Source organism: Cicer arietinum, chromosome 2, assembly GCF_000331145.2.
Source record: "Cicer arietinum cultivar CDC Frontier isolate Library 1 chromosome 2, Cicar.CDCFrontier_v2.0, whole genome shotgun sequence".
Taxonomy (NCBI): Eukaryota; Viridiplantae; Streptophyta; class Magnoliopsida; order Fabales; family Fabaceae; genus Cicer; species Cicer arietinum.
In genome coordinates this window covers 13695756-13714394 of record NC_021161.2, presented here as the reverse complement: position 1 = coordinate 13714394, position 18639 = coordinate 13695756, and the positions used below count along the sequence as shown (strand labels likewise).

Sequence of the window (18639 nt, the reverse complement as noted above, 5' to 3'; positions counted from 1 at the left end):
AAATGGAAGAAGATGAATAGAAATGCAGTGGTCTTGATCATATAGTGGTTGGATCTAAGGGTATATCGACATGTTGAAACTGAAATAGATGTTCAAAAAATGTGGGAGAAAATAAAAGAGTTGTATGAGCGGAAGAATGTGTAAAACAAAACATTTTTTATTCAGAAGCTGATGAATATGAAATACAAAGATGAGGATTCAATGATAGAGTATATGGGTATTTTTCAAAGTATAGTAAATCTGTTGACAACCACATATATTTAATTGGATGTTGAGTTGCAAGCGTTGTTATTGTTGAGTTCTTTGCTTGATAATTGAGAAGTCCTTGTTGTGACTTTGACAAAATTTAGCTCCACATAGAAAGTTGAAAATGTCAAGAGTTAAATAGAGTATATTAAATGAAGAAGCTTGAATACAGGAGCATGGTTTGATTGATTATTCCTCAAAGTTAGAAGCACTAATTATAGATTCACGAGGGAGAAGTCAAACCATACACTTTCATTGGCGTGACAATTTAGAAAGTTGTAGCAAGTCGAGGATGAGAAAAGAAGTTATATACTACAATTGTGGCAAAACATGTCAGATAAAAAAGAAATTGTAGGTTCTTCAAGAGATATCAATAAAGGAAAAGAGACGAAGACAAAAAGAAGAAAAATGATAAAGACACAATTGTAGTTGCATCTATTAGTGATGTCTACATTATTTATGATAATAATTCCATAAACATTGCATGTTAGGATTCAACTTGAATTATTGATTCATGTGCCTCATATCATGATACTCCTAGGCGTGATTTCTTCTCATCTTACAATATTGGTGATTTTGGCACTGTAAAAATAGGAGATGAAGAAGTATGTAAAATTATTAGTATAAGAGATCTTTGGGTTAAAACAAGTATTGCATGAATGCTTCGATTGAAGAATGTAAGACATGTTACTGATATTTGTCTCAACTTGATTCAGTGAAAGCCTTAGATATTGAGGGGTATCACACTTACTTTGGTGGTGGTGGTATATATAAAATCATCAAAAGGTCTCTAGTGGTAGCAAATGAGCAAAGTTTCACTTCTCTCTACAGAATATTTGTGAAGCTTTGCAAGGAGGAGGTGAATGCAATTGAAGATTCCTCTACTGATTCATGGCATATGCAACTTGCAAAGAGAAGTTTTCTTTTAGTGAAAGGTACGCCTCTAAAAATTGGCACTTGTTGTTTTGCTAGAAAACAACCTAGTGTTTCTTTCCATAGTTTTGTTACTCATAGGAGGAAAAATATTATTTATTTAGTTCATTTTTATGTTTGTATGATGGCTAATAAATATCTTGGTGGTACATCATGTTTTGTTACTTTTATTGACGACCACTCTAGAAAAGTGTGGGAGTTTTCTTTGAAATCTAGATACCATATATTTGGAGATTTCAAGAACTTTCATGCAAGTGTTGAACAAAAAAAGGGGAAGGAAATTGAAAAGGTTCATCTTGAGCGTATTGCAGAGAAAATGGAATCAGGCTTGAGAAGACAGTTTTCTAGACTCCTAAGCATAATAGTTTTGCATAGAGAACAAATCGTACAATTAATGACATAATTAGGTGTATGCACTCTTATGCAAAATTATTAAAATCATTTTAGGGTGAAGCAATGAAAAATGCAACATATTTGATCACTTTTACTCCTTCTATTATGCTTGACAGTGATATTATTGCATTTAAGAGTGTTTGGCTGCAAATGTTTTGTTCACGTTCCAAGAGATTAGAGATGAGAGGTTCAAGATTGATAGTAAGTCCAAACAATGTGTGTTTGTCGATTATGGTAATGAAGAATTTGGTTATAGAATGTTGGACCCGATTGACAAGAAAATTATCAGAAGTCAAAATGTGATATTTGTTGAAGACCAGACAATTGAAGACTTTGATAAAGTTGCGAAACATAAACCAAATTCCATAAGCTACATTGATGTTGCATCTAAGCCCCTTGCTGAAACTTTTGTTGACGGGGAAGATATACGTGTAGATGTTGAGAATGTAATTGATGATCATGTACCCCACAATGATGAGCAAGTTCAACCTGAGCCACGGTTGAGCCTGAATTAATAAGATCTACGAGAAAACATCAACCTTCCGAGAGATATCCTCCACATGGGTATGTGATGATCATTGATAGTGGAGAGCCAAAATACTACCAAGAGGCTATTGAAAATGTTGATAAGGAAAAGTGGTTGAAGGTCATCCAATAAGAGATGAATTCCTTGCATGAGAATCACATATTTGAGTTGAAGTTGCCTAAGAGCAAAAAGCACTAAAGAACAAATAGGTATACAAGATAAAGGCATATGAGAAGATTTTCTAACTAAGATACAAAGCAAGATTGATTGTGAAAGTTTTTAATCACATAAAAAGTATTGACTTTGAAGAAATTGTCTCACTTGTGGTGAAGATATCCTTAATCTGAGTTGTGCATGGGTTAACAGCTAATATGAATCTAGAGGTTGAACAACTTGAAGTGAAGACGACATTCTTTTATGGTGATTTAGAGGAAACAATTTGTTTATTGCATGGAGAAGCATGTGTGTAGTAAAACTACTTCCGACCATTGTGTGTTTGTGAACAAATTCTCTTATGTTGGTTTTATTGTTCTCTTGTTATATGTGGATGTCATGTTGATTGTTGGTCATGACACTAAGAAGATTCAAAGTCTGAAGAAAGATTAGCAAGTCTTTTGCGATGAAAGACTTAGGTTCTACAAAGCAAATCTTGAGCATGAGAATTACTCGTGATAGGACGAATGGTAAATTGTGGTTTTCTCAACACAGTTGCATTAAGAAGGTATTAGAGATGCTTAATATGATCAATTGCAATCCAATTAGTACTCCAGTTGCTAGTCAATTCAAATTGACATCTGAACAATGTCCTACAAGTGAGAAAGACAAATAGATAAATATGGTTCCTTATACATTTGTAGTTGGTAGTTTGGTGTATGGTATGCATTAGGCCAAATATTGCTCATGCAGTTGGAGTTGTTAGCATGTGTCTCTCTAATCCGGAAAAAGATCATCGGCTAATAGTGAAGTGGATTCTCAAATACCTTATAGGTACTTCCAAAGTGTGTTGATGTTTTGGAGGTGGTCAACCTTTGTTAGATGGCTACACAAATGCAAATATGGAAATTAATATGGATTCTAGAAAATCTACTTCTAGTTATATGATTATTTTTGCAGAGGGGTTGTATCTTGGCAATTAAGGATACAAGAGTTAGGACTCAAACAAGAGAAGTTTGTATTATTTTGCGACACTCAGAGTGCGATCCATTTTAACAAGAATCTTACTTTTCATGCAAAGTCGAAGCACATTGAGGTGCATTATCATTGGATACGAGATGCGTTGGGTGGATGAAGTCATCTTCAATTGAAAATATTCATACTGATGAGAATGAACAAATACTTTGACTGTATCGAAGGTGATATATTGTAGAAAGAAGGTGAATATGATTGAGCAATACCTTATCACTTGAGTCGTAATAGGAGATTTGTTGCGTAGGTTCAGTCCTAATTAAGATCCACTAGTTGTATTATAGTTATTATTATTATTATTATTATTATTACTATTATTATTATTAAAGAAAAGAAGAAAAAAAAAGTAAAGCATGGTTTTGGGTTTGACCCATAATGATGAGAGAAAGGGAATTTAAAAGCCCTAGTGTTGTAACAATTTGGTGTAAGGCAAAAATGAGAGAAACAATAAGTGCAATGTTGAAAGAAAAAAAAAAAAGAAGTAGAGAATGACAACTCAAAGGAGAAGAAGAAATAATTGGTTTCATTGGTAAATGGGTGTAGCAAACTTACTCAGTCTATCTACACTTTTAGTATGTTATTCTTACCATTAAGTTTGTTTTTTGATATACATTATTAGTAGTTTTACTTTCTCTATAAGTTAGTTTGAAATATCCACTTTTGTGGAAAATTGTTTATTATTGTTTGGTTTCCACTATTTGACGATGGCTATTATGTTATCGATGTTCTCAAGTGTTACTAGGAAGACTCTAGTATACCTATTAATTATTATAGTTGAAGATTTTATTGGACTAGGTATCGTGATTTTTATTCTCTCACTTTGAAGAAAATTTTCTACGTTAAAAATTGAGGTGTGTTTGATATTTAATTTTCCTTCAATTGTTATTTCTATGTGGAACTATATTTTCTTCTAGCCATTTATCTACACAGGTGAGAGAAAAATCTTCCGTATTATTTTGATTGTTACCTCTAATTTTTCTCAACAATTGTCACTAGAGTTGTGGTGTAGAGAGGATATAAGATAACAAGATGAGAAAAATTAGGTTAAGAGAGAAGTGTGTAAAATAATTATGAACGTAGTTTCAGATTTTGGATGTGTTGGACATAACATACAAAAAAAATTACAGGGTGGTTAGAATGCAAAATAATAGGGGCTCCACATTTAATCTAAAGGTTAACCAACCATTTTAATTCCTAAATTTACGAATTATTGTCATAATAGTCATTAATCTATCAAAATTATTTAAAACATACTCGCTCCGGAATGAAATATAACCAAAAATGGTATTTGAAAAATTGATGTATTTGGTTAAAAATTAAGACCAAATACATCAATTTTTCATATATGTTTTTTGTTTATATTTCATAAGTAGTTCTTAAATATGTCTTTTGTTAGTCAATTTGATCCTCAAAATGTATATTTAGTTTGTTAGTTTAGTTATCAAATGTGCTTTTTGTTCAGTAAACTATCATTTTAGTCTCTGAAAGTATAAGACGCCGTCATTTTGGTCACTGACTCAGCAAAAAAAATCAAATTAGTTCTCGAATCATCAAAATGTGAGTCAATTTAGTCTCTGACATTAGAATGATCATGAACTATTTAGACAGTAAATTGTATCTTTTAGATACTTTTATGATTGTAAATTGTATATTTCGGTGACTATTTTGATGATTCAAAGACTAGTTTGGATTTTTTTTTCTAGAGTTAAATACCAAAATAATAGCGTTCTATACTTTCAGATATTAAAATGGTAGTTTATCCAATTTTTTGTTGGTTAAATTAATATATAATATTATTAACAAAAGATATATTTGAGGTTACATTTTCTATTTTTCAATAGATTCATGGACTATGATGAAAACTTATCATGAAATAGTTGCTTACCTTTGATCTAACTTTACTATTTATGGCAAAAATACGTTTGTACTCGTTTAAGTTTAGACTAATTTTCGTTTAGGTCTTTTTAAGTTTTAATTTTTTCGATTTGCTATTTTTAAGTTATTTTTATTTTATATCATTAACTTTTAGGTTATATTAAATTATGCAAACAATCCTCTAAATTTGACAATTTTCTCAAATTTTTAATATGAAATGTTAAGATTTAATCTAAAGATGTAACGACTTGATTATCCGTGCTAATTTGGAAGGGGAGAAAGTTGATGATATTCATTATTCGGTGGTGCGGGAGAAACGGGTCAAATGCTTGAGAACCTCTTACACCACATCTCGACCAAAAAACTTTAACTCAATAGATATATAATAATCACTCTTATATATCTAACATTCAACTTATTCATAATCAACATGAGATTTAGCGACTCCTACATGAAATCACCACCTATATTATCATATTTTTAAAATTATACATATATCTAAATGATTATATAAAAAATTAAAAAATATAGATATTTATAAAATTTAATTGATATTTTTTTTAAAATAATATAAAAATATATTATTGCAATATTTAACGAGTTTCTAACCATTATATAAAATAAAAAATTAATAATACATAACAAATATAATTAAAGCACTAAAAAAATAAAAAGTTAAAAGACGTATTTGTGCCATTATTAATCTGAGTCTTTTAATGATATTTATATATCTATTTTATTGTTTCTTTATAAGAGAGTAAAAACCGAAAACAAACTGAAAGATGAGCATTTCCTCAGTGAAATCCATTCAACCTCGAATCTCGTTCCTCGTTATTTTCGCACTGTTTCCTCTAATCATCATCTCCATGTCGGATTCAGCACTCGATTCCGTTTCTTCATCTTCTTCCGCTCCCGCGGTTCACATCATCTACACCGAGCAGCCACATGAAGAGGAGCCTGAGACCTACCACATCCGAACCCTCACCGCGGTTCTCGGCAGGTACGTCACGTGACATAATCCTCTCCTTAATTAATAATAATTGCAGTAGTAAATAATTAATTATGCGTGATGATTTATTAATGCAATTGTTAATTATTATTGCAGTGAGGAGGCTGCAAAGGAGGCTTTGTTGTATAGTTACAAGTCGGCTGCTAGTGGTTTCTCTGCTAAGCTTACTCCTGACCAGGTTGCTCAAATTTCAAGTAAGTTTTTTATTTTTTTTATTTTTAGTTTTTTGAATTTCATGTGGTAATTGTTTTGTTTCTGTTATTTTTGTTTTACACCCTTTTGGATTATTATTTTTTGTTTTTGAAATAATTTAAGTATTTTAGATGTGTTGTACTTGAGACAATAAGTTGTCCCATGGTTTACTCACGAACAAGAATTTCTGTTTTTGTTAGTTCCTTGTCCCTTGTTTTGTTCCATATTTTGTGTTTTGGGTTTTGGTTTGCAGTAGTTTGTATTTGTAGTCTAATCATTGTGATAAGATTTTATAGTTGATGTTATATATTTATGTTTGTGTTTTATTAAATTCTTTTGGCTGGGTATTGGATAGTTAGAGCACTATTGAGTTGAGTTCATTATACTAATACAAGTATCCTTTAGTTTACTTCCATTAACAACAATGATTTAACCCAACTCAACTCCTATAATCAAAGATAAAAGAGCAACTTACATGTATCTAGGGTTTTGCTAAATCAGTTTTTTAGCTAAATGCTCTCTGCGCAGCATTTTGATTGTATGTTTTTTGAAACACAAAACATGCTTAATTCAGATCTTCGTGCTATCTTATTTATATTTTGTTTTGTTTCTGAATAAGCCCTCAATTAGTTCCCAAGTATCATTGTCTCACCTACTTATTCCCCCCTCCGGTTTTGATTATAAACAAAAATAATTTACTTCACACTTATTAAGAATTTTAGTTAAATACAATTAATCTTCCTAATCTCATCAAAAATATAAGGGCCTTCTCAAAAGTGCCCTTCATGGAAACTTGTTCAATGAGAATAAAAAAGACATTAGAAAATAACTCTGATAGAACGCTGCATTCAGATGAGAATGTTCAAAGTGTGGACAGTTTACACACGTAGGAAGCATAAGGGCAGAAAGAATGAAAGTTAGTTAATATGTTAACCTGGCAGAGAGTGCCTTTAAGTATGACATATGGTGAGTGGGGGGACGATAAGTGGGAGTTATGCATTTTCTTGTGATTGTTTGGACAGAGAGGTGCTTCCCCTCTTATGGGAGTGCTCCCATTGTCCAATTAAATCATCCCTACACGCTCCTCCTACTTGAGTTGCTTCAGTGGCACCTCTTCCTGCGCCTCTAGCATTTGAGCGGGTATTACGAACCATAAGTTTCAGAAAAGAATAGTCATTGGTTCAACATTCATTAGATAAAGAGGCATAAATTGTATGCATATCTCTGGAATGATCTAGTGGGAAAGATGACTCTTCCTTTGGATTATCGTATATTTTAGGGACTTCTTTATTATTTCTATATTCTTTAGGGACTAAGAGTGATACTTGAAAGATTAAATTGAGGGTTTACCATTTATTTTTCTTCCTTGATCAAGCAAGCTTATAATATCAATGTCATATTGGTTTGATACCTTTGTATTCATATGATATACTTATCTCATATAATTAGTTCTATTCATATGTTGGGAAACTTTGTCTGAATGTTTTTTTATTAACTGATTTCTTATGAAAAGGGCTTCATATTATCTGATAGAAATCTATGATTCCTGAACCATATTGTTAACCTCATGTCTTGCTTCTTATGAGTTTACAAACTCATGAGACACCTTCCCACTTGCCGAGCTGTGTGAATCTGTTTGCTCCAAAATGGACATAACACTCTACAGTTTCCAACTGCTCAAGATCCGGGGAGTTGTTGTGTTGCAATCCGATTTTGAAGATTATACGACGACTCCTGCTTCTGCAAGAACTTGGTGTGCGGGTGAATTTGACTTTATTGGTGTCAGTGTTATCAAATGGCAGCGCCATGGTAGATTGCGGTAGTGGATTTTTGGCCAACCGGAATGTGCAATTTGTGAAGGGCATATGTGTATCATTATTCAGTTGTTGATTTTTCGGTTGTTTCAGCCTATGTTTTAGATAGTATCCATATACTTTCTTTCTATGTTTCTTTGTTGTTTCAGAATCTTCAAAATTGCAGGCCAGTGGACAGTGTTTATCACTAATCACAATGTTTTGTTCAAACAGCTTATCGTGCTGTTGTAAATATAAATCCTTGTTTAGCTCTATCATAAGATTATCATCACATTAATATTTTCTTGTTTTCTTGAAAACTATTAATCGTGACCATCCACTAAGGATTTTATAGTTTAGATTTTTAGTGTGTGCATGCATGATTTGGTTTTTCTCACTTTGGTAAACGTGGTTCCTATTTTTATAATTGACGCCGGATGTTTTAACTTGCAGAGCAACCAGGTGTTCTTCAAGTTGTTCCAAGCCAGAAACTTCAGCTCCATTCAGGACCAAATAAGCTGCTCTAGAGAATCTATCTTCATTTGAAGACGTATGTGTATGTGATTGTGGGTCCAAACTGTTAACTATATCATGTATTAATAAATAAACTTACTCAAAAAGAATAAAATCCGTACACCATGTATAAAAACTTAGTTTGGCTCAGCCTGCGTTTACATAATCTATTGTGGTGGCTTTATAATTTGTGATGTATATTTCTAATTCATGTTTGTTATGATCCCTCGTATTTCAAACGGTTCTAACGTTTGTCGAGCTTATATTCCATTGATGCATCGAGACAGCGTAATTAGATATTTTGGATTGCAAATTGTGTCACTGAATTGACTACTTTTTTTAAGCAAAACTGGCACAAATAACCGTGCGTCCCTTGGGATTTGCCAACCTTTATGAAAAGCATTATTATACTTGATGTTCAATGAAAAAACATATGAAACAGCCACACTATTATCCTTGAGGCGGCTACACCACGACAGAGGTTAGCGTGAATAATTTTATTTATTACGGTTAAAATGCGATTTAACTGTGATGTTGACCGTTGCTAGACAACATGCTTTATTTGGTGTTTGTTGAAACACATTTTTGGAAATTAATTTTAAACATTTTAGAAATCAGATACATCACTTCCAATACAAAATTTATATGGTTGATTTTTTAATATGTCCTCTTAGAATACTTCTCAGCCTAAATTAAGTTCACATCTAAAATGAAAAACCAAAAAAAAACAAAATTAACAAACTAAGAGTCTGAGAATACTTCTCAGCCTTAATATGTCCTCTTAGAATACTTCTCAGCCTTAATATGTCCTCTTAGAATACTTCTCAGCCTAAATTAAGTTAACATCCAAAATTAATAAACCGAAAATTAACAAAATTAGTAAACAAAATTGATAAAATTAACAAAATTGGAAAAATAATTTAAAAATTGCTTTAAATACAAAACTATTTTTATTAACTCTTATAAGAACCATTATTTTTTTTTAAAAAAAAGATTGTCATTAAGTTTGACAAACATAAAAAGCTTATGTATTTTAAAAATTTATAAATTATAATATTTGAATATAATTTTATTTTAATACTCTAAAGTGAACGTCGTTTAAAATTTTTATACATATAAAAAAATGTAATAATTATAATAAAAATAATAGTTATTTTACGAAATTATGTTCGTTAATTATTGGTTGGATCTTTACTATCAAAAATATAAAATAAAATATTTACTTTAAAAGTAATGACCATAATAATCGAAAATAATATTATTTTAAAACAAATATTTTGTTGTTAAATTGAGGTTCATTTTGGAGGGGAGAAAGTAATGCTCCACAAAATGGCACTAAATTCCCCCTCATATGGCAATGACTAGTGTGTTTGAATTCGAGAATGTTTTCCATGGCATACCGCACTCTCCTTCATCTTTCTCATTCCCATGCTGCCAAACTCACACTCCCCATCTCTTCCTTCTTCTCTACCCACTGCTGCCGCCGCCTTTCCCCCACATTTCCGCCGCAAGCTCCGCCGTTCCCAAAGAAGGTCCCTTTCACAGTGTCGGTTCACGGCAGGACATGGCAGGACCCATATCACTGGATGTCCAACACCGACGATCCTCATCTGTTGGAACATCTCAACCGCGAAAATAGCTATGCCGATTCCTTCATGGCTGATACCCTCAAACTCCGCTCTCAATTGTCTTCTGAGATGAAAACACGATTACCTCCTTCTATTTGCACCCCTCCTGAGCGTTGGGGACCCTGGTTAGTTTAGTTACTCCATCTCTCTTCTGTTTTTTTTTTTAAGCTTAACTCATTACGATGGAATAATAAATAATGTTTAGACTTAATGGTTAGTGATCTTTGAATCAATCACAATTATATACACCTACAATGCGATAAAAAAAATTGGTTGGCCATTTATTCATTCAATTTTACATTGAGTTTGATGGGTATGCAATGAGAGTGTAAATTAGTTTGACACTATCACCCAATAAGAAAACACTATGCTGCCATTCATACAACCAATTTCAAATATCTTTGTGATTTGGCAGAAGACAAGATATTTGTTGGATGTCTGTGTAAAACTATTTTCCACTGATGGTGCATCTTCTATTTTCTCTTTTACATTTACCACCCGTTGCACATTACAAACAAAAAACTAATCAAGGAAACACTTGAAAATTTGCACATTGTTCGTTGATTTCGATTGAAACAAATGCGATATAATACACACTAAACACAGTATAAATGCTGCATGTCTGACAGTTATTATATGCTGTATCTTTGGAAAACTAATTTGCATATTTACTTCAATGAAAACTGGTAATGTAAATTGAGTTAGAATTTTTTTTTCTGCCCAATGGTTTATTTTGAGGTTAATTGATTACTTTTGTTCTGTTTGTCAGGTTGTATTATCAATACATTCCAGAGGGAAAGGAATATCCTGTGTTGTGTAGGAAGTTGGAAACAGAGAGAAGTGGTTGGTTGAATTCATTTTTGCTTCGCCATGGAATGGCAGGATCGAAAAGAGACGAGGTTTTGCTTGACTGGAATGAACTCGCAGAGAAATATGGTTAGTTTCCATTAAATAGAAAATATATACCGAAGATGGATGTATTTTCAATTTGTCAGTGATCTGAAAATTTGATAATCCAAATCTGAATGCAAGTACGGCATGTTTAATCCCTAATCTTGTTACTCTGAATTTGATAAGTTCACAGTTTTGACCTTTAGCTAGACTTCATAGGATGATTTATACTCAAATTGTTTATATGTTAAATTCTGCTATTTTTAGTTTTTTGTTATTTTATTACTTCCCTATTGGCGATATATGAAAATATAAACAACTCTGCAGGGTATGTCCATGTGGGAACATGTCGAGTTTCACCTGATCATAACTACCTGGCGTACACAGTTGATATTTCTGGTGGTGAACGGTTTGTGCTTCAGGTTAAAGACCTTAGAAGTGGATTACTTGACCCAAAAGTAGAAGTTGACGGTGTTGTTAGCTTGGTTTGGGCTCGAGATGCAACTTCTCTTTTTTATACTCAATCGGATGAAAACCAGCGACCTTACAGGCAAAATTTTGTAACCAGATTTTCTGTTTCGTCAGTTTTTTAGGGTTTGAGAAGGCAAAGGAATGAGAAATTCATTAAGATAGTATCCTAACTTTTGTATGATATTATGGCAGGGTTCTCTGCAGAAAACTTGGATACGATCTTGTAAATGATCTCCTGGTATTTATTGAAAATGATTCCAGTTATTGTGTCGACATAACAAGCACAAAGGATGGCAAGTTCATAACTGTGAATTCAAACTCAAGGACTTCATCTGAGGAAGGAACTTATATGTCTTCTTTTATGAATTTACAATGACAATTTTCTTTTCTAGTGACATGTTTATCTTGATGCTTATCACAGGTTTATGTTTTAGATTCCGCCAATCCAATGGATGGTTTACAAAGACTATGTAAACGTACTTCTGGAGTACAGTACTTTGTAGAACATCACTCTGGTTTGTTTTATATTCTTACTAATGCTCCTTTGCCTGATGGTCAATGGTCTGGTGAAGAGTATTACCTTGTTAGATGCCGAGTTGAAGATATAGAGTCACCTAAATTGCAGGTTCTGTTTGATGAACTTCATATATCTCTATCTCTCATTTGAGTTCTCTTTTACCTGTGTGTATGTGTTAAATGCTTTCGTTGCCGTGTCTCTAACTCCTATTTGGTATTCTCTTTTTTCATTCAGAATATCATCCTTCCTGATAAAGATACAAACCTATGTGATATGGACATCCTTAATGGCCATCTGGTTCTTTTCCTCAATAAGAAAGGTCTTCCTTTGTTATGTTCCTTGAACTTACCTTTCCCAATTGAATTCAAGGTATATTATTAGACATCAATCACAATGAAACTGATGCTACCTGATATACATTTTTTAGCTTAATTTATATATGTGACAACTGGATGACTTAGTTCCAGGTTAGTTAATTTCGTTTTATACTAGCTGACTCTTGGATTCCACAAAATTAATCTTTTGAAAGTACCTGAGAGGATCGTTTCTCTAATGTGTTCAGTCTTTTATGAAAAATAGCATTTGAAGAATGACTGGTTATCAAAATAAAGTTTTACTGTACCTGACCTGTCTCACAAAACCAAGACTCTTGGAGCAAATATTTTAGCCACAGCAGTTCACATGTTGTATTAGCCAATAGCCATAGCACAATACTATGCTAATGTGCTTGATCTTTTACAACAGTATGTTTCTTCCCCTTCTATTAGATTAGGTGTCCTTCTATAAGCACACAATAAACTGATCACTAGCATCGCCATCCCAATATGCATATGTTCATCCAATTGTATTAGTATGACTCTTGATAACCAACTTTTTAGGGGATCCTTTTGTGTATATTATGATGTAAATAATTGAAAACAATGTCTTGTTGTGTCTATTCATGGCATGATAGTTTTACTCTCCCATTGATCTTCTATATCTACCAGAGTTAGGATAGTGCTCCCCTGATTAGTTTGAAAATTCACATTTAGGTCTGTGTTAGTAGAGCTCCTATTAATAATGTGTATGTTAGCGCAGACAATTATTGTATTTGTGTGTTTTTAATTACAATAAGGACGGGAAAGACATCCCATTCGGTTGTTTTATTTTTGGATAGGATGGGAGAGACTAGGCTCTCTAATTTCTTGAGATTGTGTTAGTTTCTGTACTAGCAGCAGTTTGTATTTTCAATTGTTCTTGTAACCAACTCTGCATGAAGTTATTCTTAGAGTATTGTGATAATCATACAAGTATTACTTTCATAAATCCATTCCTCATATACCCGTATGCACCAGATCTGGCACATATCTATCAGTCGATAAGAGTATCAATAAGTTTATAATCAAGCATCTCAGTCTCTTCCAAAACATCTTATGCATATGTCCTTTGAAAAATAGTGAAACATGTATGTGATTGAGCCTCCTTGATCCCAAAAAGTGTATCGCACCAACCCAGGTCTTCAGCTTGGAAATGTTTGAAAAGGCGTTTGCTTCAATGTCTTCTTGGTCATCACTTGTAATGACAATATCATCTACATACACCACTAAATAGAGAAGTTTATTCAATTAAGAGAATACAAAGAATTTAGAATGGTTAGTCTCATAGCAAAACATGCTAAATTGTTGGCTTTTGATTGCATTCCTTCTCTGGAATGTTATTAGTTTTATGACAAAGCTCTTCTAAGATGGAATATAAATAAACTATTTGTGAATTTAAAACTTAAATGTCTAACATATATTGATCTTATCTTGAGTTGCTTTGCAGAATCAAGTATATATTCAAGACCTGAAACCGTGGTACTTTCCTATGCCATCAAATACATGCAGTGCTGTTCCTGGTTCCAATCACGACTTCCTGAATGCGGTTTACCGCGTGGTGCTTTCATCACCTGTGGTATGATAACTTCAATCATGTATGCTATACAAATTTGTAGATTCAGTGATGATTTGCTTTACTCATCTGATCATTAAATGTGAATGTGGAAATCATAATATTATGATTAACAGTTCTATTAATATTTAATTTTTGGGTTTTCGAAAAAAATTCAATACCTATATTTAAGCAAAATTTGCTCCCATTTAGAGACATGATATGAAAATTTGAAGAATATAATAATTTAATTTCTCAATGCAATACTAAGTTTAGCCTGCTATGTAATATGCAAAAATAGTTACTATTCTTCCAACTGCTAATATAACGCTGAACTATTTTTAATTTGTTGTTTTCCGTCAACATTTTCCGAGAACAGCATCATCTTTCTTTAACATTTTGAAGTTTCTAAATTTTCTATTTGAAAAATTTATGATTTATATTTTCGCATTGATTTGTAATTTTTTCCCTTACCGTTGGTATTCTTAGTGTAACTTATATGCTATATTTCTATTCATGTAGTTTGTATGGTACATCATAACGTGATCCAGGTGTTGTCACTTACATTTGATAATGAGGTTCAAACATAAAAAAGCATATTATTGTATTCTAAGTTTCTTTGCAGTTTTGTATTAGCAGTTTTGTTTTTTTTTTGAAGTTTTGTATCAGCAGTTTAGTTTCTTCTTTGTTACTATATTATTGTTTTTAAAAAAGGAGAATTTCCTTATTGTATGCTTAAAGCCTCTTTAACTGCATGATATAGCAGAGGATTTTAATGCAATTGCACTTCAGATTTTAACACTGTAAATTTGTAATGATGTAGATAAATTTATTAGTTTGGTCATATTTCACTACCCGTACTTATTAAAAGCCAACTTCATTCACTGTATATTATAAATCATTGAGATGTAATGTACCATAGATGCCACACTAGTACTCATCCACGACATTGTGTACCATGGGTTCTGCAACACTTATCTTATAGCTCCTGCAACCACTCGAATCTAGTTGGTCTACATGAATTGAAGCAGTTGAAGTCCTCTCGGATATAGTTACAATACTCCAAGATGCTTGTGATATGCTTTTCCAAGCCCAGCAGAGGGTTGAGTTTTATAGTTTGAGATTTCGGTATGGCTTGACTTCAACCATATCACCGATTACCAGTAGCTGAACAGAACCATTACAAACTTTCAGGGTTATAACCAGAGTAGGACCTGTTGCATACAAGCATAAAGTACTTACGGGCAGTAATACATGGTGTGTTCCATTCTTCTCTCCTCAAAGTATAAAATATCCCAACCAGAAGTTGTAGCAATGCAACACCAACGCCTGACAGACTCATCAAGCTATTCTTTGGAGTAAAATAAGAGCAGGAAATGTGAGCTGTCGGTGTATTCAGAAAATATCCTCAAGAAAATGCCACTTGGTAATGGGTTGCCCACTTTCAATTAGTTTATCTAGAGCTTGAGCTTGAAGATAAGCTCAAAACCGAAAAAGGGTTATTGAGAAGATCCCTTTTTGGGACGAAATATCTGCGAAGAGAATAACATAGTCAAATTTATTTTGTTTCCTTAACTATTTATTGTTATTCCCTTTAATTAGTCTACTATTGATTTTGGTTTATTTATAGTATGTTTGATTTTAATTAGAAGAATCTTTGATTAAGATCCTAGAAATTGGGATCTCTTTCCTTTGTTGTTAATAGTCTTAAAAAAGGGTGCGAAAATCAGTCTAGTATTCTATCATTTGTAATATCTTGATAAGGGCTCAAATTGGCTCAAGTAAGAGCCAATCTTTATAGGGGCTCAAGTGCGAGTCCACTTCTCTACATTCATTATAGGTCACAAAAAGGATACTTTAGTGCATTTGATGGTGTTGTGACTTGTAATTTCATTCAAGTAATATTTGTTGATGTATGGATTATATCGAGTTGCTTTAACTTAATCTTGTTTTCCTTTGCGAGTGATTGGACAGATGCCAGATGTTATTGTTGACTATGACATGTCAACACAGACACATTCCATTGTGCATCAAGAGGAAGTGAATTGTGATTCTGTTTGTCAGTCGCGCATCGCACCTTTTGATCTAATTAGTAATAAAACTCAAGAGGCATGTAGTGATAAGAAAACGTGTGCCTCGGATTCTGACACACGGACATGGAAGGACTTTTCAGAAGTATACTGTTGTCAGAGAGAGGAAGTTGTTTCCCATGATGGGGTAAAAGTTCCACTAACCATTGTGTACTCTAGGAAATTCTGGAAGAAAGGTCGAAGCCCAGGACTTTTAGTAGGCTATGGAGCATATGGAGAAGATCTTGATAAGAGCTGGTGTTCAGATCGCTTGAGTTTATTGGACCGTGGTTGGGTAGTGGCATTTGCTGATGTAAGGTTAGTTGCTTTACATGTAACTGTACAACTCTTTTAGTTTTTGTTGTAAATATGACCGTATATTTTTAATTGTTAGCAAAGTCTATTTAAACAGTTTAGAGATTGTACTCTCATTGCGTTTTTTAAATAATATTAAAAAAATTATATCTCAATTCTACATGGAATAAGAGCCTATTCTAGATTGGTTATTGGGCTTCCTGCATCATCCATGCTTTAGGTCCAATGTGCCGGAGCGTGAAAAGATGTGTTGGAAATTCTGCCTTAATTGCAATCTGCCCTTACAGCATCTAGGTTGCTTTCATTGAAGCCTCCAGCACCTTCATTGTGTTGGGAGTGCGGGAGTGAGTTTAGTCCCACATTGCGAAGAAATATGGTCTAAGTAGGGCTTATAAAGCTTGAATAGACTTCACCTTACAAGTTGGTTTTGTAAGGTTGCTCAACCTAAGTTCTAAGAGTTTCATTCGGTTTTTCATATATGGCATGGGCCTGCTTCTCGTGATATGCTGGCCCTTACAAGTTGAGATCATTGAAAGTGGATCTTTGGGTTTTTCATATGATCCTGTTGACCATAACAGATGGGAAATTTCTATTATGATATATTTCTAACTTACATATACATAATTTTAATTATCTGGTAATCTATATTGTACCAGAGGTGGTGGCGGTGGAGGTCCTTCATGGCATAAATGGGGGAGTGGACTAAACAAACACAATTCAATATCTGACTTTGTATCTTGTGGAAACTACCTGGTAAATGAGGGTTATGTCCACAGAGACCAACTTGGTGCTATTGGATCGAGTGCAGGCTGCTTTCTTGTTGGTGCAGCTATGAATATGTGTCCACAACTCTTCCGTGCCGCCATATTAAAGGTAAGTTTTATATGATTGCCATTGTTAATTTGAAGGGATGTTTATCAGATATGGTGAGAAAAAAGATTTTGAACATTTCAAATTTAAGTTCTTTAATTAAACCCTTTTCTCTACTGCTGGGCTGAAACTCATTTGATGCGTTGTTTTGTCAAAATTCTAAATAATCAATTGTCACTCTTAAACTTATAAGAAGATATGACATATTAGATTGTTATGCAGTGTATGGTTAGTAGCACGTTTCGACAAAAATTACTTTATTATATGAAGATTCTACAATGAATAACTATTGTATAATGTATTAATGATCATTGGAGAACCACGATTCCCTGCAAGCATATTTTACAAAGTGAGCCTGGATTTCCATCGTAAGGCTCTTACAGATTTCTGTTTCTGTTCTTTCTCTTATCAATTTCTTTTTATAAATGTTGTAATTAATTGGGTAAATACATTCACTCATCTTGATTTAGAAGGATAATAAATTCAATCAATATTTTCCATACTTTATCCATAGTTTCTTATTCTAATTTTATATCTTGTGATACTTGGATGACTATATATAACAGGTACCATTTCTTGATGTATGCAACACATTGTTGGATCCCAGTCTGCCCCTCACAATCCTGGATTATGAAGAATTTGGAAATCCTCAAACTCAGTCAAACTTCGATTCAATTTTTAGTTTATCTCCTTATGATAACATTCCTCGAAGTTGTTGCTTTCCTTCAGTTATGGTTACAGCAGCAGTCAATGATTCAAGGCAATCTCACTACTACCAATAATCTTTATGCATTTATATGCACACAGATGCACCCACATTTGCAAACTATTTATATGCACTCTTTACCTCTTTAGTTATATGCATTTATATCTACTCTTAGTCACTTCAAAGAGGTTGATGTTAGTGATTGACATTCATTCTCAGGGTTGGAGTTTGGGAAGGTGCTAAGTGGGTAGCGAAAGTACGAGATAGTACCTGCTCGCAATGTTCTCGTGCTGTTATTATGAAAACAAGTATGATAGGTGGACATTTTGGTGAAGGTGGTCACTATGCTCAGTGCGACGAAACAGCTTATGAATATGCGTTCTTCATGAAAGCATTCGGAATGTTAAACGAATAAGTTATTTTATGAGGCCAGCCTATTTTTTAATTAGTGGAAGACTTGTCAAAGAAAAAAAAGGATTTGCTATTTTGATCTTCCATTGTCTTTCTTTGAAGGTAAATGTTTTCACATGATATAAATATATAAATGGTGTTCACATATTGATTTTTATCTTGCACCAACACATCTAATCGAAAGAGTG

At 33.1% G+C, this 18639-nt stretch overlaps 2 protein-coding genes across 2 annotated transcripts in view; both read left to right on the top strand.

The window, feature by feature from the left end:
• The first annotated feature begins 5928 nt into the window (after nt 1–5928).
• LOC101512261 (subtilisin-like protease-like) lies at nt 5929–8857 on the top strand. The gene is given in 3 exon segments (NM_001279031.1): nt 5929–6158; nt 6264–6361; nt 8606–8857. Coding segments are annotated over 3 exon segments (390 nt in total). The 5' UTR covers nt 5929–5940; the 3' UTR covers nt 8680–8857.
• Nucleotides 8858–9968: 1111 nt separating this feature from the next.
• Nucleotides 9969–18639, top strand: part of LOC101511928 (uncharacterized) — a 9455-nt gene continuing 784 nt past the window's right edge. The window contains exons 1-11 of the mRNA XM_073365582.1: nt 9969–10418; nt 11063–11229; nt 11512–11734; nt 11848–11993; nt 12078–12280; nt 12407–12541; nt 13976–14104; nt 16055–16467; nt 17121–17337; nt 17901–18094; nt 18260–18553. Coding sequence (XP_073221683.1) covers nt 10048–10418; nt 11063–11229; nt 11512–11734; nt 11848–11993; nt 12078–12280; nt 12407–12541; nt 13976–14104; nt 16055–16467; nt 17121–17337; nt 17901–18094; nt 18260–18455 — 2394 coding nt within the window. The 5' untranslated portion in view covers nt 9969–10047 and the 3' untranslated portion in view covers nt 18456–18553. The remainder of the gene's footprint in view (nt 10419–11062; nt 11230–11511; nt 11735–11847; nt 11994–12077; nt 12281–12406; nt 12542–13975; nt 14105–16054; nt 16468–17120; nt 17338–17900; nt 18095–18259; nt 18554–18639) is intronic.